This window comes from Falco naumanni, chromosome 2 (assembly GCF_017639655.2).
Source record: "Falco naumanni isolate bFalNau1 chromosome 2, bFalNau1.pat, whole genome shotgun sequence".
Lineage (NCBI taxonomy): Eukaryota > Metazoa > Chordata > Aves > Falconiformes > Falconidae > Falco > Falco naumanni.
The window spans coordinates 65,888,213-65,910,346 of record NC_054055.1 but is presented as its reverse complement, the minus strand read 5'-3'; the positions used below and the strand labels follow the sequence as shown (position 1 = coordinate 65,910,346).

At 39.5% G+C, this 22,134-nt stretch overlaps 1 protein-coding gene across 4 annotated transcripts in view; it reads right to left on the bottom strand.

Moving 5' to 3' along the window:
* Window positions 1-6,513: 6,513 nt before the first annotated feature.
* The window catches only part of CUL4A (cullin 4A), a 40,893-nt gene continuing 25,272 nt past the window's right edge, over window positions 6,514-22,134 (bottom strand). For 3 of the 4 annotated variants that reach the window (XM_040584579.1, XM_040584580.1, XM_040584581.1), the window contains 9 exons: window positions 21,934-22,038; window positions 20,000-20,110; window positions 19,584-19,669; window positions 18,474-18,581; window positions 17,176-17,289; window positions 15,882-15,987; window positions 9,229-9,401; window positions 8,241-8,393; window positions 6,514-7,954 (listed from right to left, as the gene is read on the bottom strand). In XM_040584579.1, the coding sequence (XP_040440513.1) occupies window positions 7,859-7,954; window positions 8,241-8,393; window positions 9,229-9,401; window positions 15,882-15,987; window positions 17,176-17,289; window positions 18,474-18,581; window positions 19,584-19,669; window positions 20,000-20,110; window positions 21,934-22,038 (1,052 nt within the window). In that variant the 3' untranslated portion in view covers window positions 6,514-7,858. Of the gene's footprint in view, window positions 7,955-8,240; window positions 8,394-9,228; window positions 9,402-15,881; window positions 15,988-17,175; window positions 17,290-18,473; window positions 18,582-19,583; window positions 19,670-19,999; window positions 20,111-21,933; window positions 22,039-22,134 lie in introns of those variants that run through there. The other variant, XR_005826494.1, reaches the window with a different exon arrangement.

Here is a 22,134-nt window from a genome sequence, read left to right as displayed (position 1 = left end):
CAGTGCAGCGGGTGCCCCGGCGCGGGGGGGGGGGGGCGGCGAGGATCTCGCGAGAGCAGGGGGCGGTGCGGGGCTCCGTCGCGCCCAACGGCCGCCGGTGAGGGGGCGGGCCCGGGGGCCGGTGTGGCCCCGCTTGCGGGTCAGCGCGAGCCCAGGGAACGCGGGTGAGTGGGTTCGGCGCGGCCCGTGCCCTGGTGCTGGCGCGGGTCGGTGTGTCGCGACTCGTGTCCTTCAGGCGCGGCCTGTGCACGGACACACGGACGGACACACGGACACGGGGACGCCCCCACACACACCCTCACACCCACCCGCGGGGACGGACACACACACCCCGCACAGAGACATGGGGACATACACACCCCACACAGACGTGGGGACACACACCCCCACGGACACGAGAGGACATGCACACACCCTCACACCCACCCACAGGGACACACACGCCCCCCCCCACACGGACACGGGGGGACACCCCCCCCACAAGGACACAGACACGGGGACACACACATACATACAATCCGCGTATGTGTTCCAAGCCAAAACAGGGACTGCTAATGACTTGCGGTGCGTGGGTAAAGTTAATTGCACTCTCACACAGTTTCTGGCCCTGTCTGATGTTTTTGTAAACAAGAATTTTAAGAAATCCCTTTTTTTTGGAGGAAACTAGAAAAAAAGGTGAAGTTAGTTATCCACATTCTCAGGTGTTAGCACTGTAATGGAGATGGGGAGCCCAGGCCATTTGATCACTTTGTAATTCAATGCTCTTTCTTATCTAAGCCGTTAAGGATATGCTTGCTTCATCTGAAACCACAGAAGCACTTATTTTGCTACTGAAATCCTATTTCTGGTACTATTGGAAAGTGTGCCGATACCAGGGTGCTTCTGTTTTCTCAAAATGACTGCCATGTCACCCCTCTCCTCATTTACAGTGTACTCCAGATTAATCAGCTCTGAGACAGAATCGTTTATGCTCTCAAGCTGCCTTCATGCATTTTTACTCGGAACCAATTTGAAATGCAATTTAGCTACTGCCACCTGCTGAAGTCGTCCCAGCTACTGTAAACTTGATGACCTTTCCCTGGTGTTCGTCTCGGTTCATTTACGCTTCCTGTTTCTCCAAAACATCGCAGAGAAGTTTATTTGCCCTCAAGCATGGCTTGGGGATCTGCCTTTCTCTTTCAATGCTGTTGCTATAAACAGACATTTCTTTCTTAATGTTGCATTTTTATCTGTGCATTTTTAGAGACAGTGATGTTTTATTTTAGTTTGCTTTTCCCTGCAGCACTCCTAGCAATCGATGTTCTTGCCACGTACTGCCAAAAGCAGAAGTTAGCTTGAAAAAGGAGACTAGGAGCAGCTCTGGTCAAGTGTTTGAGTGAGTCATCTGCAGAAGAGTTGAGGTTAATGGAGGTGGGTCATGGGTTGTTTTCATTTTTTTATCACTGTTTTTGGGACCTGCACGGGGAGTGAAGGAAGGTCTATGATATACTTGAAGTCTGCCAGAAAACAAAATAGAGAAGGAGGCCAAACATCAGGTTTAAAACTTGTTCTGCAGCAGTCTGCCCTTCTACTGAAAAATCGGTAGGTGACTATGAAGTGAAAAATGACAGCGGCTTGGATTACTGCCAATTAATATATAATTGCATCAAGCGACTGTATTGTGGCAAGAAACCGGTAAATAAAGAACATAAGGCTGTCAGCAGAGAATGATCTTGACCTTACATGCTGTGGATCATTAGCTTAGTATACCTTTTACAGTGGTGTAGAGACTGCACAGTAACCGTGTCAGCAGAAGCATTACCAGGGTGTTTGTTAGCCTGTTTTCCTAATGGACAAGTCTTGCGCAACCATGTTGGCCATCAGCCTCACTGCTCACTGACTGCTTGGCTGACATCAATCAAACTTGATAGCAGAGTAAGACATAAACAAACACAAAGTTAGAACCGGTATATAGACTGCCCTGCAGAAGCAAAGTAGTCCCATCACCAGTGGAAATGCAGTCCATACCCAGCCCCTACGCGTTTTGTTTGACAGAGCTGCTGGGCAACCAACACGTGCACAGTTACAGATTAATCATGATACACCTGGCCCCTCTTCAGAGCCATGGATGCAGAAATGGCTGTTTAGTAGGGAAAGAACATGGGAAATACCCAGAAGATCTAGCAGCCTTTACTACAATATAAACTGTTCTGCAAAGTCAAGGTAGAGTACTAGCGTGGGAGAGACAGTACAGGTTGGGAATTTTTACCAGGAAAGACTTTCCACAAAACATGACTCCATTTTTCCTGTAGACTTTTGCTGCATATTATTTGACTCAACAGGGCTACTTGCCTTCTGAAGATACTTGCTAGGAATGCATAACCAAGGTTAGAGTACAGAGTCCGCTCTCCCTAACACACCTGCCAAAGATCATAAAGCTACAAATAGAATAGAATCGTAGAATCATTTAGGTTGGAAAAGACCTTTAAGATCATTGAGTTCAACCATTAACATAACACTGCCAAGTCCACCACTAAACCATGTCCCTAAGCACCATATCTATACATCTTTTAAATACCTCCAGGGATGGTAGCTCCACCACTTCCCTGGGCAATCTGTTCCAACATTTGACAACCCTTTTGGTCAAGAAATCTGTCCTGATGCCCAGTCTAAACCTCACCTGGTACAACTTGAGGCCATTTCCTCTTGTCCTATCAGTTGTTACTTGGGAGAAGAAACCAACCCCCACCTCGCTACAGCCTCCTTTCAGGTAGTTGTAGACAGCGATAAGGTGCTGAGCCTCCTTTTCTCCAGGCTAAACAGCCCCAGTTCCCTCAGCCACTCTTCATAGGGCTTGTGTCCCAGACCCTTCACCAGCTTTGTTGCTCTTCCCTGGACATGCTCCAGCACCTCAGTGTCCCTCTTGCAGTGAGGGGCCCAAACCTGAACACAGGATTCGAGGTGCAGCCTCACCAGTGCCAAGTCCATGGGGACGATCACTTCCCTGGTTCTGCTGGCCACACTGTTTCTGATACCAGCCAGGATGCTGTTGGCCGCCTTGGCCACCTGGGCACACTGGTGGCTCACTGCTCTTGACAAGCACCCTCGGGTCCTTTTCCACCAGGCAGCTTTCCAGCCACTCTTCCCCAAGCCTGTAGCATTGTATATGTCTATCTGCATAACAAGTGCACTAAAATTGCCTTAAAAGTGTGTAATTTTTTCTATTTTCAAAGATGTATAGCATAAAGAAAGGAAGAAAGCACCTGCAGCAGACCAGAGGAGTTAAATGATAGATGCAGGTTCAGGTAAAGGAATACAGGGGAAGCTAAAATACAGAACTAAGAAAACAAGACACAAGTAGCAGGCAGGAAGGAGGCTGTTGGTGGCTGGTAAGGAGAGCTGTAATTACCAGACTTGGTGTGGGAAAATGACTTTGTGGGGGGAATTAGGGAAAACTGGGACCTAGTAGAAGTGTAGTATTACAGAAAGCTTTTTAGGGTAAAATACAGCTATCGCTTCCAGGTTGGTTGGCATGCATGGAATCTACTTCACCACGGCTCCCTGAGCAGCACACCCTGCCAGCTCAGCACCTGCTGACAGGAGTAATGGAGGGGGGAGCAGGGGGGAGACCCCATGGCCAGGCTCTCTTGTGCTCCCTGCAGGAATGGGAACATGACAGTACAGCACAGCTGGCAAGTCGCATAGAAGTTGTCACATGAAGGATATATGAGAAGATGTATGTGGCTGAGCCAACCATTGTGGCAAAATTACTTTCCTCATATGAAATAATGTCATTGTAATACTCATGCACCCTTCCATCCCAAAGTTACCTGCCTCTAAGGTACTAGTACACCTCACTGGGCACACGATAGTGATCAGTAACAAAACTATGTATGACTAGAGTTACTCTAGCTCCACCTAAATGTAAAGAAAATGGACCGGTCCTGGACTGAAATAAGTCTGAAAGTGGTGGTGGTGGGGAATGGTTGTCTAAACTGCTGAATTACAACACTGATTTAGTGTTTAACTGTATGTTAAACACATCTGTGCACAAAGTTAGCTCAAGCTCACCCACTTTCTAAAGCTGTTACGAATGAAGGGACTTCTAATCAAGGGAGCTGGCCTTTGGAAGGATGAGTGACAAAGAACAGATGGTGAAAGAACATTGTTATCAAAGAAAGGTGCATTCAAGCGAGGAAGTTCTGGCCACAAGAGAAGACAAGCTGATAGGTGTTACAACCCCTGTACATCAACAGAAAAAATTGGTTGAAAGTAGAACAAATGCAATTGTGGTAGTGGGAGATGGTGACTTGTAACTCAAATAGACCCCTGAAAGAGGGCAAACCCCTGCTTGGAGAGCGTACATAGTTAACGAAAAATTTCAGTAGTGCTATCTGAGGATGCCTACTAATTTCCATTAGAAGCGAGAAATTTGTAACCAATCCTGCATATGATAAATGAATATGCAATTTACTATGAAGTCTAAAAAGTAAGCAAAGGAGGGGAGGTTAGGGAAGGCTCCATTGTAACTTCTGGGATCTGTCGATGGGCTGAACCTGTCTTCTCCCCCTTAGGGATGCCTGTTGGGAAAGAACTTTGTTCTGTGACTAACTTATGCTAGCTGTTAAGTGTATTGTTTTAAGCTTGTTTTGCAGTCAGTGTATTATCACTGGCAATCTTCAAACCTCACTCTGTCACAAACTTGTATAATAAAAATTTTCAGCTGAAGTTCGTTCTGTGTCTCCAGAGATTTGAGTAGTTGTAATAAGGGATTTCACTTGGTGACACTGCCAGCAGAGGTCCTCGAATAGGTTAGTATTATCACCCTCCGACACAGAGGGCTGTCAAAACAGGTAGCTGACAGGCTGGTCAGACACAAGGGTCTCATCTTTCTTGGGAAACCATCACACTAAGAAACCCCCCTTCTTAACGTGACGCTTGGGAAGCACCTGCAGGCCAGCTGCCAGCCTGCATTCTCACACGTGCTTTCCCTCAGGAGATGCTGGGCTAGATGACAAGGCGTCACGTTTAGGAAAATTGCTTTTTAAATTCATGTAACTTATGTCTGGATGAGTTACCTGAATGCTTTAAGTTAAACTGAATTAAATGGGAAAGTTTCAAGTGAAATTGGCATGTTTTGGTAAGATTGGAGAGCCCCCACCTGTATCCCAGGTTCCTGCTGTTATTTTTGTCATTCCAGAGAAGCTGCTATACGATTCGTTTTGAGGATGCTGAATTGCCAAGATCCAGGTTTCCAAGGCATCTTCTGAACACAGACGTGCTCCAGAAGGATGTGTTACTTTGCTGCAGCTTGATGTCTTCCAACACTGGATGATCTTCCAAGAAAAAACGTTTAGCAACCTCTGCCCTGTGGCACAGATATACTCTGGGGGCAACGTGAACCCAAACAACTGGCATCAAAACAACAGCTGGCTGAGACTGGATGCTCAGCCACCTTCTGTCACGAGCTGTGAAAAAGCAGTGAAATGCAGCCGTTTTGCTACGAAGAAGTGATTACCATGCTGACTAATAAACTCATTGCTTACCTGTTTGGTTCAGCACATACAAAATCCCAGTAAGAGATATGTGAGGAAATCAAATTACAAATGAGGACCAGAGTGTCACGATCACCTGGCCTGTCAGTCTCTCCCATAGCTTTTGAACCTCCAAAGCCACTTTCAGACCAATTTGGAAGAGTAAAAATCTTCAGAGATAATGACATTCTCTGTAGGTTTTGGGGAGGTAAGGGGATGGGGGGAGATCAGCAGCCGGATAAAGAAGAACAAAACCAATGCTCCCATAAGCAGAAAGGCAGAACTGAGCAGACACCCTCTGCAGTACTGCTGCTGGAGGTTATCTGAGGGGGATGATGCAGCAGGGGACCAAGGGCATACATCACAGAAAGACAGGCTTTGTTATTTTCACCGCTCATGGGACAGCTCATTTTTAATTGCTATAACAGAGTAATTTGGCCAGAGTTCTAGTCTATGGCAATTAGGAAAAACTGCACATCTCAGCACTTTCAATCAATTAACATTACTTCATAAGGCAGAACCATTTCAATCATCTTCAGGATAACACCACTTGTTTTTCAACCATTGTTTAAAGCCACTGAACCAGGAAGCTGGGGTTCAGAAAGGGAAGGCAGTACAGTGACTGCTTGGTATCAGTTACCGCATACTGCTGCCAACTTTCTGTGTGGATAAAGTCGCTGGCCATTACATTTCTGTGAGGCACATACTTGGTTTTGGTTTAAAAGTCTAGTGAATTACAAGGTGGATTATATAATTAACACTAAAGAACAAACTGCACAAATAAACTGAAGTGCCACATTCTCACACAGGCTAAGAAATTAATATTTAATATGCATCAAAGATTTTATTTGCATTAACTGAAGAGTCAAATATTAAAATAAGTCTACATTAAATTACAGTATTAAATATGCTTTAAATACAACAAACTAAACGTTCAGTTTCTAAACAGAAAGGGAACAAAAATAATTCAGAAAAATGCAATACAATTAATGACACCAGATGACAGAATAAGGACTTTAATATGTAAATCCAAGAGATGTCAACTCTTAGCAACGTTTACTTTAAGAAGAGGTGGTAGCCTTTTAATTGATGCACAAACCCCACGTTACATAAACTTATTAAGGTATGCCTCAAGAAAATATTGCTCGGTTAAATTTTCATTTATGCCACAATCAAAACTCCTTTGGTAGCTCTTTTTCAGAATGAAACACACCAGTATGCAAATCTGGAAAATAAGAAGTCTTGTAAGTATTCCCACAAAAGGTATCTTCCTTATAGTTACAATTATCTAACAGATCTACAGTGTCTTTCATTCTTTAAGTCAAATCAACTTACATATTATATACAATATGTAACAAAGTACTAACAAAATCCTTAGTCTTTCAAGACAAAAAATCTATGCTTTCACAATATTGAGACCATAAAAGTATTTTTTTAAAAAAAGGTTTTGTTTCTTAAAGTGGAGCACGCTGTACAGTAGGTTCCCTGTATGTTATTTTCAAGGCAAAACTAAATGTTACGGCAATTACATCAACAGTGATAAACACCAGTTGCCCTAAAATGAGGTAGGGCCTCTGACTCAGATCTAGTCTTTGCCACCCAAGCCAGCAGAAGTAGTAATAACACAATATCCGTATCTTAGCTAAATAATCCAACAACTCACTACACACATGAATGCAGTTGTCCTCTTGGCACTTCAAGGATCGCACTTCAAAACCTGATTTACCCAAACCAGACTGAAGTTCATAATAATTTGAAAGGAAATTAACTGAACACAAGTTTGAGGGTTTTCATGGTGCATAACTTCAAAAATTCAGTGTATTTCAACAACACTGCTTGTACGTAAGTGTTCATCAATTAAGGGTTTTTAAAAAGTTACCCAAGTTGTCACTGTAGCTAAAGAATGCAGCATATAGGGTCTTTATGGATGCAGTTAGGAACACATAACTGAAGAAAACAGACTTGCATCCATCACAGAAGTATTTCTCAACACAGGTAATTTTACATTTCCATTCAACTTCAATGACACTGTTAAACAAAACTGTAAAACTAAATTTTGAAGAACCCAAAAGAACAAAAGAGTAACTAAAAGAAATAAAACCATGACGTTTAACAGCAGTAAGGAGTCTTGACAAGGATGATCAATTAACATGTCATTTTGCTTCTTTTCCACAGCAGTGCATGCAGCTGGTTGAATAATACACGTCAACCTGAAATCTGCTAAAAGGAAAGTCTGGAACAGCATAGGTATTTGGTGTCCTGAAGATATATGTGGATGATTGTGGGTTTTATGTTTTGGGTTTGGTTGTTTGTTTGTTTTTTTAAATAAAAGTATTTATTTTCCGTTATGCAACATAGTGGTACTGATTTGGGTTATCTTTGTCTCTCTCCATATAGTCTCTGTCAATGAGAGATTCAATCCTCTTTTTCAAGTCTCCAGGCTACAAGAAAAGATGAGATTAGTGTAATAGTTAGTAATATAAATGCAAATATATTTTTCTTTAAAAAATAGGACTGCTAACAGCTACATAAGAAAATGCACCACAGTAAATATCTAAATATAATTTCCTACTGATACTCTGACTCATTTCTGTTCACACACATTTTAATACCTTAATCTTTGGATTTGATTCGGGCATCTTTCACATTTTTTACTCTTATGGTCAAGCTAATACTACGTATATTTTTAGATAATCCTAGGATGCTTTAAAAAACAAGATCAGTTACCTTTACGGGAAATTTCAGTTGATTATACAATTCAGAAACAAGGAGATTATGACCAAGAGTCTTTCTCATCTTCATTATTCGTACAATAGCAGCATCAATCTGATACTGCCTGTCTTGAAACACTCTTTCAGTTGTGCTGACCTGTTCCTCAACCTAAAGAACAATACAACACCACAAATTATATCACCTTTTATTGCTATTTTTTTATCAATTATATTTCCATAGTTAATCTTTACATCTTTAAGACAAATGCAGGCATTACTACATGCTAAGAGCTAAGTGATTCTGAAGTGTACTGCTAAAGCAAGCCAAAGATAAAATTAAGGATAATGTAAAGAAAAAAATAATGTACCTCTTACTTTAAATCTATTTGATAAATTTAAGTTAAACACTCAGTTCAGATTTTTGAGAGAACATGTAAGAGTTTGAAAGCCCAAATACAGTAGTCTTTTTTTATCAAACTCATCAACTCCAATTTGACTTCTTAGGGATTTTGATATGCAAAGGCAAAAAGGAAACAAGTCAATGTTAATTAAAACATGTCACCTTGTGTCAAGCATTGGGGTTCAGATATAACAAAGATATCCACTGCAAAACCAGCAACAACCCTGACTTTAGTAACTCTCTTACCCACTAAATAAAGAAGTGACATGGTGACATTTGATTTATGAGTTCAATATAGCACCAACACTTCAGACATACCACAGAAACGTTTAAGGTGGACTGAAACAGCTACAAAATCCAATCAGTTTAATATACAGGCATTTAAATTTGCAAGCACATGAAGGAACATAAGTTCTTTTGATTTCAGTGAGTTTTGAAATCTTTATTGCCTCTGCGAGTCATCCTGACTACCAAAAAAATGAAATATCTGTTTCCTTTCTCCATATACAAAAACTACAAGAGGAAATGCAGAGATTCTGTCTCTCCATGTGGGATATGTACATAAACAATTAACATAATCAGAATGCAAAAAATAAATACGTACTGTTTCTTTCATTTGGATTTGGTTGATCTTTATTCTAAACAATTTATGTTTGAAATCACCATTAAAGATGAATTTATCTCCATCTTCTACATCTTTGCCCTTTGGATTTTTAATCAATACTCGTGCTTTTCCACAAGCTAAAGACTGCAAGGTTCTTCTTAATTCACTGTCCTCTGTGAAGAAGTTCAAAGTATGGGAGAAACGGAACAAAACATTAACATGAAGAGTTTCATGTCATTAATCTAGAAATACAATTAAGAAGTTACTGGTTTCATGTTAATACCTTCTTCCAGCTAAGTTCCAATTAGGTTATACCTCACAGTCATCAAGCTTGGTCTTACATCTTTCACAGATAAGTGCTGATAGCATGCACAGAACTGTACATCAGGAAGATGGACTTGGGCTCATCCCAGTGAGCTTTCCATCCAGAAGTAGTTTCAGAAAAGATTTCATATTAACATGAACCTGGGTTTATTGATTTAGTATTGTTTAGTAGTAATGGGACTTCAGAAGAAAAAACCCCAACAGTTCATGACAAGAAACCAAAGACACCCATTTTATGATTTCATCACCATTTTTAACACAAACCAGAAAATATATGATAAAATAAAAGCACAGAAGTCTAAATTGATAGGACGATGTTTTGTAGAGCCAACAGCTATTACAGTCACAAACTTGCCCCCTAACAGGAAAGTAGCAGAATGAGGAAAATTTTACCTAGTAAGATTTAAAGCTAAAAGCATTTGAACAAGTAGATAAAATGAAGTCTAAAACATTCTGATAATTATGTCGCAAAGTCTTGTATCAAGATTTTGCATGAAGACAGCCTCTGCAGTCTCTAGAATACTTTTATTCACGATATAAAATTATCACCAAATGTGTTGGATCTCCTGAAAAGAGTTTTAGTCTAAATAAATAAAGAAAGAAATTGCAATCCAGTGCTAAAGTGCAGCATAGCAAAGGATTAACACTATTATTATTTCTAAAATATTTCCAACTTTCACAGAGTGACTTTTTTTTTTTTAACTTCCAGCTGTTCTATGATTACTGAAAAAAACCCTTTAAACCACACCGACTAAATATGCATTTATGATGTTTCACACTTTTTGGGTGCTTCACCTGCAGTAAATGTAGATTGTTGACTTGCATTTTTGTCCAAACACAAGGATGCTGTTGAAAACAGTCAGCATACTTTGGAGCTTTGCTTCTGCCTTGCATGCAAAGTCACAGGTTACAGTATGCCAAAGGGAAGGTATCTGCAATTTCTTATCAATCACTGAAGTAAAACTACAGCTCCTAGAGGCTTTCTTGATAATGAGAAAGGCAGGTAAAAACATGGAGCCTATTTGGACAACACATCTCAACACATCTCTGTTACCAAAGACAAAGTAGCCATTATTTCTCTGAGTGACAGTTTATGCATTTTCTAACTGTACTAATGTACAGGGACAGTCTCAGCTTTAAAAGAGACTGGTGATAATTTATTGTAACAGTGATTGGAAAACACAAGTTCCAACTATGGCCAGTTAATGCAAAGACAATGATATTGTAAATGGGCAGAAAAAATCCATGTGCTATTTTATTTGGGTTTTTTTTTTAGTAATGCAGTAATTGCCCATGAGGTACTCTTATACTTAGCACGTGGAAAATGGCAATGGAATATCAAGATACAATAGACAAAGTCTGAAATGCCTGTAGAGACCAGCTGTCCAAGCTGTTTCAGTACCCAGGGGTTTTGATATCCAGATGCCCTCTTACTTTTTAAATTGCAAGACATTTACAAAACTAACTCATAATACTGTAAACACAACAGTGTAGCTAATGCTGAAGCTGCGTAAGTAGTAAGTGTCTGGACAGCAGAACCACAGAATACATATTCTACAGAGCTGAACATGATCTAAGTAGATAATGAATGTATGATAGACTTACTAAAGAACTGGAACTCTGGACATGGCTGTCCTACTCTGCCAAGTGCAGGACCAAACACAAATTTCTAACTTTTATTTTGTGAAAGCACTTGTTTAAGCAACTAAAAGTTTTAAGTCATACTATTTTACTGGTTGCTGCCATACTGACTGGTCATTTCTTTGTTGAGTTCTTGCATGAAACAAACAAATATTTATCTGACTGGCCCTATCTTCCACTGTAGTCCACAAGGGAGTTGAGCAGACGTGGCCAACAGACCTGAGGAAGCCCCCCTGAAGCCCCATTAAAGCCGCTTCAACAGGAGAAGGGAGAGTACCGAAGTTGCCAAACAGCTTTTTATAGAGCTGGAAAATCCTACGTGCTTTGCACCTCATTCCAGTACATTATTCATTATGCTTATATAGTAAGAGGTCCACAGAATATAACTTACGATCCCCTTTATGGTGTTCTCCATTAAAAATAAACGTACATGCAGGAAATTGGGGGTGACTATTGGAGTTGATTTGATATTTGAGAATTAGTGCTTTAGGGTCTGCCATTAATCTTAGGCAGTTAACTCTGTTTCAGTTGAGAACAACTACATGGTATGTTATACGGATCAGATCAAAAATGCTTGCCTCACCCAGCATGGGTTTTTTGACTTGGCTAGTAAGAGACGGAGAATGTAAAAGGTGCTGGAATTCTTGTGCTGTGAGAGCTGGTGAATTCACTATTCAGTCTCTAAGCCATTCATAATTCTACAGACTATTGTATTTCCTCCTTTTTACCCCTCTCCAAATTATCATGCCCCAATTTAAGAAATGAACTCTTCACCCTCTGCATGGGAACTGTTATACACCTGCCATATTTCTTCTCATCTTTCTTTGTCCTTATCTAATTGTACTATACATCTGTAGTATATAACCTGAAATTTATGAAGTATCTAAACAAAAGTACAAACAAAGCATGATGATGCTTTCAGCTTTGTTCTCAGTAACTTCCCCAGAAGTTACCAGCATGCTGTTTGCCCTTCTGATCACTGATGAACTTGCAGTTGCTGTTTTCAGGGAACACAATGACTGCACAACTTCATTCCTGTCACACCTAACAAACCCAATCTCTGACGAGTGGGTAAGGTTATTCCTCCTGCCACCCCACCCCCACCCCCCTTGATATATTTATATTCATCAGCAATGGGTGCCACTTGATCTCCTAATTGTTCAACAGTGTAAGATCCTTTTGTAACTTTTTTTTTTTTTTTACATTTCGGATTTTACCTTCCTAAGGAATCTGTATCAAATTCTGTCACATCATTATTCATCTTCTTCAGATCATTAATGGCCACGTGGAATAATACCTGGGGGTCCCAAATAAGAGCTTCCTTTCAGTATGAAAGCTGCCCATTCATTACTACCTTTGTGGTTTTCTGTCTTTTAATCAATTGTTCACCCCTAAGAGGAACTTCCCTCTTAAGCCATGAAAATTTAGTTTATTTTAGAGTCTGTGAGGAGCTCTTATCAAGAATTTTTAAAAAGCTAAGTGCACAATCATATGCTTGCTGACTCTCTCAAAGAATTGGAAAGGAAAATCACGCATCACATAAATCATGCTTGTTCTTCCCTAACACACACTTATCCATGGGCATAACAATTCTGTTCTTCCCAGTACAGACCTGCTACCCTGCAGTAAACTACAGAATTACCCTATGAATGTTAAAAAAAAAAAAAAAGAAGAAGTAAAGTTTAGCATTGCTCTTGTCAAGCTTATAGCAAGGCTCACTTAAGTTATAATCTAGACAGAATCCTGTAAAACTTCAGGGTGAATACTATTCAGTTGGCAGTCATCTAATTTACTGATTTACTCATCTGTTCCAAACCCTTTAATGACACTTCAACTTGCGATATTTTATTCTGCCCTATGGCATGTACATGGGCCTCTGAACTCTTCCACAGTGAACACCAGTATGCAAAGACTGGGTAACACCTCATAACAGGGTCTCAACATAAACACATGCTAATTAACTAAAAACTGCACAAGGCTTCCACCACCTCCCGGAAAGAGCTGGCACATGTGAACACCAAAGTAAAGCAAGTGGTTAGGGCAAATTCTTCAGTTGGGAAGTTCAGTATTCCTTTCGATGTTTAGTTTAGAACTGAAGAACAGGCATCCTGGGTCAGGTGGTCCATCTAGCCCAGCATCCTGTCTCCACCAGTGGCCACAAGCAGGTGAGCATAGGGCAGCACATAAAAGCAAAGCTAATATAGCTCCACACTTCCCTGCTCTTCCTCCTTTCCTCTCATCCTACTGCTCTCTATGTCTCCAGTCGCTTAGGGCTCATGGACTTCCTAAGCTAGAGGTGGTTTTTAATGTGTTGAGAAACCTTTAGTGCTTTGCTCTTCCCTGAACCTGTTCCCTTGAATTCTGTAAACTTCCAGCTTTTACAACATGCTGTTTAGTTTTCACCACCATGTGCTCATTTTGGTTTTCTACCCTACCCCCCAGCCCCTTTTTTTTTTTAGTAAGAAAACAAATCGTTATTCAGAGATTTCTACTTACCTTTTGGTCTTTTAGTTTAGTCCTAGCATATACAACTGTTCTTTCTAAAGAAGCTGTCCCATGTCTTTCATCTTTATTCCCATTCTCTGAACTTTTCTTGGATCCACTATTATCTTTAGAGAGTGGAGGGAGAAGTCTGAGAAACCCTACAGTCTTTATTAAAGTGTGCCAGCAATTTCACTCCTTTTGAATTTAGATGGAGCCCACCTTTCTTGTACAGGTTCCCTGTTTCAAAGGCTTTCCTACTTTCTAATAAATCTAGACCCTCTTCCATATGTCATTTTTTTCAAGCATACATTGCAATTCTGTCCGTCTAGTCCTGCACATGGGGTTTAGAACATTTAGAAGCAGTTTCTATGGCAACCCTAACACCCAGGTTTTGCCCTCCAGAATTTCTACCACATCCTTTGTGGTACATTATTTGTACCCATAAGCCAGGACCTCTGGCTCATCTGGGGTGGTCTCTGAGATTCTGGCTGTCAAGCACCTCTGCACTCAGCTGTCAATTCACCAAACAGCTGCATCACAAATGCAGCTCCTTTTTTCTAATAAGTGAATCACTGTTCTTTTCCAGCTAGCCAGGATACCAGCTTTTGGCAGGGTACCACTGCACAAGAGGGTCAACCATGTAGCAGGAGAAAGGAAGGGCACAGTGTGGGATCTATTTCTGACATAATTTCTAGCCATACGTTTCCCCTTCTTTAGAAGTAGGGAGACTGCTATGTGGGAATGGGACTTCTCTAAAGCAGCTCCAAAAGCCTCATGTAAGTAGAGTCTGGGAAGACAGAGATTTCATGTCAGTGATCCTGGCCCCATGGGAACCCCGTGGACCATAAACTGTCCTCAATACCTGTGCTCCTATAGCATTTCCCTACAGAGGAAAGAAACACAGACATGGCACTCGGTGCAATGACATAATGTAATATAGGTAGCTCCCAACTATCAATTCTAGCCAGCTGCTTTAAGAACAGTCCATTGAAATCCTTTTGATTGTGCTATTATCAATGGATTTCCATGCAGCAGATTTTATCTGTTGCTGTCAGGCAGCCAGAATGCAAGCTCTAAGGTACAGCAATACAAGATGACACAGCAGGATCTGGATCAGGCTTGTGTGAACTTAATGTTTGTTCTGTAACCACTGTACTCTGACCTAATGAGCCTCTCTGGACTATCGTGATGCTTATCTTTCACACTGGCATGAGTTTTCTTCAGCTCCTTTAGCATTAATGGAGTAGATGACTAAGCAACTTGAAGCATTGAGGCTGAGAAGCTGGAGCACCCAGGCTGTACTCCCTTCTGCAATGCATCATTCTGAACCACAGGGACTCTTGACATCACCTTTTTACAGTATTTTAGTACTTATGGGTTCAAATATTCTTTCAGCAGTTGCTGTATTGGGTTGATCTTAAGATCCAACATGTGAAGGGCTACTGGGTATGACCTGCTGGTTGATGCAGAAGTTCCAGAGAGTAAAGAGATGACAGCATTATCATTTTTAATGCCAATGGCTGTATCTCAGGAAAGTGTAAAAACTCAGAAAAAAAAAAAGTCACCCAAGAGCATAAAACACAGAAGGCAGATATTGCAGATGGTTAAAAAGAAAACTATACTTGTCTTCAGCCTTCTTTGTCCTTCCTACCTTCAGGTTTCAAGTGCAGAGGCAGCCAGCTACAAAGTATACACCCTACAGGACACTGCTTCTCTTAACAGATCAGACCTATTGTGAACAGGGCATTTCAGCAACAGTAATGGAAAACGGGTGAGCAAGCTCTCCAAACAGTTCAATTGAAAATACTTTCTTGAATTACCCCAAAACGACAACATTCTACAACAGATCATTTTCAAAATGTAGTATTTGAAACTGTAATGGAACAAAAATAATCAGTACATGCAACAGTCTTTATCACCGCTTGAATTTTAAGAATGCAGTGATACAGTTTATAAATGTAATAGGTTAGTAGTACCATACACTACACAGCTCTTACTATTAATGTTGTGAAGAATCTATTTTATCTACACTAGGAAGTACCAGCAGTGTGTTTTCCTCATCTCTTTTGGTGTCTACATATTATTGGCTCAAAGTGTTTCCTAATGATCATGGCAAATTTCTTAAAATTAGGCCTTTACATACCAAATCATAATTGGCAATTACTCTATGAATAAATTTAGGAATCAAAAAGTATTCTTCCTACCTACACCAGTGGCCATTTTAATTTCTTCAAAACCAAATTCATCTCCTTCATTAAACATAAGCAACACTAACGTCTGAAAGAGCGATACTTGAAACTCTTTCTTTCCCTAAAAAAGAAATATCAAATAATTAGAAGTTATACTCAGAGCATTTTCTATTATATCCCCCAAATCTGACAAGTTACAGAAGCTATACATTCTTTTTTCTATTTCTAGAAGAGATGTGCATTCTAGAACGCCTAGCACACAGCACAATCTGCCTGAATACAGTATCAAGGAAACTCGATATTTTAAAACCTTGTTTTGCTCCTTCAACAGCAGCAATACAGCATAGAGCAGAAGCTCATTAGAATGGCCTTGTATTTATCTCACATAATTCACTTCATTTTAATTACAATTTATGAAACTCTGCATTTGCCACCATCAACAGCAAATCTCTTCATACTTCACCCAAGTTTTCATTTTATAGAGATGAGCAAACTAATACAAAAGAAATCTTGGCATTGGATCAAATACAAAAGAAGCAAAAGATAATTTTGGTTTACTATGATACAGAGTGACAGCATTATCAGTAGCACAATGTTTGTATAAACAAACAGGCAATGGAAAGGAAATAACTCAAAACTCTTCAGACAGTTGTACACACTTTTGTCAATCGACAACTACAGACCTGTCCATCTTACTGTTACGAAATGTCTAAACCTCTAAGTTCCATAGACACAATGAATTAGTAAAAGAATTAGAGGGTTTTTGTCTTTGCTCTGGCTCAATGGAGCTGCATTATTAGCAAGGCAAGACATTCCATGAGACAAAACAAAACCACATTAAGAAACAACATGATTATTTAAGACTTAAATAATTGAACAAGCATTTAAATTTTAACCAGTCATTACACGACTAACACCCTTCAGTCTCTTTTTGTATCAGTGAAGAATACTAAAAGCGTCACCAGTACTTCTATGATCAAAACAATTTCATATTAAAAAGATGCTGTGCTCTTTATCTTTCCTAAATTTCCTGCTCTATTACAACTTATTTTATCTGAATGAGCAACAATTCCTATAAAATTAATACAAATGTTACCAAAAGGTATCATATGGTTGCCTTCCGTTAGCTAGATAGTATTTCAGTTTAATTATAAAAAGCCTACTTCCTACACAAAACAACAGTACGAATTGTGATTGTTCCTCCACAAAAATGTTACTGATTTTATAAAAAATACAATACATGACTAGATTCCAAATAACTGACTTGAGTTTTATCCCAACAGGCTAAGTATTAAACAAGCAAACTCACTTCCTTAAATTCCGCCTTTAGGACAGCATGCCCTAAAGTGGTCTGCCACTGAAGCTTTCGACCACTGTGTTTTCCCAGGTAAAAGGTTTTAAATACCTCTTGAAGCTTTATCATCTGTAGAGCAAAGAGAAAAACAGTTATTAGTGTTATATCAGTGCAGTGATGCTGGATAATTTCACACATGTAATTTCCTTGTTTTTCTCAACAATGTTTCGTAAAGAAGTGGTTCTACGTGAAAAACTGATCCACAGAGCAAAATTCTGCTTCCAAGTACACTGGTACTATTACGCACAAAAGAATGTCTCAATTCAAAAATAGTTTTTCATTTGCCTTTTTTAAAATCTTTTTTTGTTTGTTTGTTTTAAATAAAAGTAAAATAAACCCCCTGTAAAGGGTTTTAAACTTCAAAAATAAGTATTAGTTTTGTCCTGGACTTTGAATCTGACCAAGAAGTCACCAGACAAAAAACACTGATCTCACACTTATACACTGACTATTACCATCTGCTCCCAAGTTCTTTGTTTAGTTTGTTCTATACAGATTTAAGTTTGATTGCAGTACTTTATAGAGGTTTTTACCCCTCCATCTTCACGATGCGTTGCTCAGGTTGGCTCCTCCTCAAGCAGTCTGCTACAGAGGAAAAGATGCCACAGGAGCAACACAAAAGCTTGCACATCTGAACTGAACGGGAACTACGCTACCATCTCTGAAGTGCTTCCCACGTTTCAGATCAAGCAAGGTATTGCAGGAAACAGGACTTCCGACTATGTATTTCAACTTAAATCACTACTGATAGGAGCTCTGCAAAAATCTCTCAACTTGGAAGCAATCTTTTTTCAGGCAAAGGCCATTTACATGCAGGGACTAGTTTTGTGTAACATACTACACGGAACAGAGGAAGGATCTTACGAAAAAAAAGAATGTGCAGTAACATTAACTACTGGCTAGATCAAAGTGCCTAAGCAACGTAGTTAAAGATTGACTAAATTAAAGTGAACTGTCCAGTTTAAACTTTTAAGTGCTTAACTGCAATGCTAAGTAGGACCCCGATTCTATTTGAATACTGATTTTACATTATTTAAAAGGGAAAAAACCCCACATTACATGAAGCAAAAATCTGAAAAAAGTGGACTTTATCCATGACATTTTATTTTTTTCAATTTTGGAATCTTGAAAATGAGATAAACTCCTTAAATATCCAGCAGAAAAACATTAAAAGAAGGGCATTAATTCACCCTATGAAAGTGATTACGATTCCACTTTGTAAAGTAAAAATTCAGAAGAATATAATCACTAACCTCTGAATTTAGGTGGACTTCCATAGGTGTATAAGTTGGCCAATATCCCATAGTTAATATATTTACTGTCAGGTCTATATTTCCTGGGTCACTTTGGTTCTGCATATACTAAAATACAAGCAAAAAATCATTCAAGTATACTGTCTACATGCAAATTAGAAAATAGATACACTTAAATCAGAAATTCAAAATTAGTATAACAATGAAAAAATTCTAGAGGCCACATCCTTGGTTAGGCATGCTCTACAAGGATTCTGAATGACTCCCCCCCTCCCCAGTTTCAAAACACAAGTGTTTGGAAGTAAAAAGAAAAGAACAACATGCCTTGAAGTATCCTAGACCATCATCTGTACAGGGTATTAAGGTCAAAGGAACTTTATAATCACATGCAAATAAAGCAAAAGAAAAGCTTTTGATCAGAAGCCAGGGCAAGAACTGTAAGATCAAAAGGATCCCCTGGGACTTCCACATCTGTCAGACAATTTTCATATAATTTGAGCACAGCATCAATCAAAACAGGCTGCACAGTCTGGGACAGTAAAGTCACTACAATATTTTATTACAGAACCAGGTGTCCTAGGTACGATCTCTACCCCAGAATCCTGTCTTCAGTAAGGCCCCAAAACAGGTACCCAGGGAGAAGTGCAACAGGATGAGCATATATAGCATTTCCTCTGAGCATCCCCTTGGTCACCAACTGGTTCAAAACTTCGGGGCTGAAACGTACATGGTTTCTGTGCACCTAGCAACCTTCAAGGAGTTTCTCTGGCATGGGTCATTCACAAAGAATTCATCACAGCAGCAAGAGTTTACAGAATGAAGGGGTATAGACTTTAAAGGATGTCAGACAACTAAATTATTGTGTGGTATTTAGACAGTAATTTACTTAAAAAGGAATCAAATAAAATGGTAAAATAAGATTACCTCTGAATAGATATACAATAAATAAATTCTGTTCTATAAATAGAACTATAAGTAGAGTCTGTTACTATGATCAGGACTTGCTCAAAAGCTGTTTTGTTTAATTTTAGCTTAATCCAAGGTGTAACACCATTGAGTGCTTCTCCATCATTACTTAAAATTTAGTACACAAACAGAAGCTGTACGTACCTGCTTAAACTGAACCATGACATCTTTTGACAGTTCCATGTCCTTGAACATGCCTTCCAGTTTGCTGGTAAAAGCAGCACCACATTCTGTCGCACAGATTAAAGCAAAGATCCCACAATTACAAAGAAGCACAGAGCAAGGTTTAACCTGAGACAGCTGAGTCGGGTTTGCCAGGTTACAAACACCCACAAACATGTACATGTTTTAAGGATTTTGCTCCTCTGTAGGTACATTACATGAACCAGTCACGTATCTAAGAGGTCAACCCAATAGTTCTCACAAAGCACAATTAACGCTTTGGTATGCCCAGCTATTAATTGAAATCTGGCTTGTCACTTCTTAAAGCATGAGAAAATAAGGATTCCAATTTACATGCCAAAAAGTAATACAAAATTAACACATCTCAAGACACTTACCATGTTTAAGCTTTGACAACATGGACTTCTCAGCATCTACTGATGCACTTTTTCCAACCAGCAGTCTTTTAGCCAAGTCCTTCTTATAAAACGCCTCAAACACATCTTTCCCTGCATGGAAATTGAAACAAAAATAAAATACAACTGAAACCATACATTCTGTTCCCATCATTGCACTTCAGGTTTGTGACCCAAACCTTCCTCAAGACATGCTGATCTGCAGAACAATATTCACTACACAACTGTGAAGAAAAACATGTAGACAACTTTTCTTTTTGTACTTTAATTATTTTCTTAACATCTTTTGCAAAGTTTTTACTTCTTTCTTCCCACCCCCTGCACATTGGCTGCCTTGTGTCTCCCATTGGATCAGCTGCAAATCACATGAAATTATTCTGGGATCCAAAAGAACATTCTCCCTCCAGTGGTTTGATTTATTAAAATTAAAAAAACCCCAACAACCAACCAAAAAAAAGAAAAGAAAACCTGTTCCTATGTATTAAAGGAATATCCTTTAAAAGCCTACAGTGAAGAAAAACTGGCATGTCTTCTCACTCACTTGGTTTGCCAAGAGCCTTTTGAAATACAGAAGTCATACAAGCACCCACAAACTTTCACACCTTAAACTACAGCTTCCGCAAATCTTTTCTATTGATAGTGCAAAGATATCAGCATGTTGTTCAAGAGGAAGAAAGTCACGGTAACCCAAGGCACTATTTCTGCTACCTACAGTAGCCCCTCCTATTCCCTTGTAAACACCTTCTGATGTTGCAGTTCCTCTGACACTCTTCTTCCTTCTCCATCCTGCTGCCTGGTGACATGAAGCAGCATCAAGATACCATTGAAAAGTCCAACATCCAGAAACTGACTACTAATTATCACCTGCTCTTAAAAGGACTCCTATGCACCAGACAGCTGAAAACAAACTTGCACCTTTAACTGCTCAGTACAACAACAACAACAACAACAACAAAAAAAAAAAAAAAAAAGAGAAAGTAAGAGTTGGTCAATGTTTCAGACTGTCAGAAATTAATCTCTTAGGCTGACAACTTGCCAGTGATACTGTTTTCATTCACCATCTTCATCCAATACCCTTCATATTTGACAAGAATCATGCAAATGATATTATTATTATGACTGATTTCTTGTCTGCTTTCCCATTATATTGTACTTGTTTTGGATTTTACAAGGAAAGAACTCCACAGATCTCAGAACAAACTAATACAGAATTGCGTAGGTCCTGCTCATCCCACCCCAGCCCAGAATACACATCCTACTTCCCTCAAACCAGTGACCATGCATCTCTATTAAACTCAACCATATCTTTTTTTTCCCCCAATATCCAACCTAGCAAAAAAAACCCCAAAAACCAAAACAACCCCCAAAACAATTCTAACACATTTTAAGGGTTTTGCTCAGATAGGGACATACATAAAGGAAGTGCATTTCAAAGGCTGTAAAACATAGCAATAACATTTTTCTCCCACCATTTTAAGCCCTCCTCTGTGTTCATTCTCAGCTATGATGAGAAAAGACAAGCCATTAGTTGTTGGGTTTTCACGTACTTTGCACCTATGACATACTGAGGTGGGCAGGGAAGTGAAAATATGTACCAAACTTTCTGTTCTCTGTCATTAGAGGAGAGGCTGTGGTTACAGATACAATTAATTTACATGAAAAAACTTCACCAACAGCTCTAACTCTTAGATCTCCACTCAGACTGTAAAAGGTCTGCACCTTGCCAATCTCCATAGAACAAGTTTGTCCTCCCTGGTGTATGGATTGTGCTCCTTCAGATATAACACAACCTGAATTTAAGACCAAGTCAAGCAGAAAGTCATGCTAAAAAATATCTTACATTCAAAGGAACTCAGTTCTGCTACTAGTGAGGAAAACCGTTCTAACTGCATCAGTGGGGAACCACTATTTCTTACCGTGAATGAATCTAAATATGATCATGATTTTGTCAAGGATTCTTTCCAGCTCTTCATCTGTTGCTTCTTTATTACCAGCTCTTAACTTGGAATCCACATATTTTGCTACAAATAAATAAAATGGTTTAACAGCTTTAAAAAACCCCAATCAATCTAAAACAACCAACTTAAGTGTCTCCCACTTGAAATATGTTAAAACAT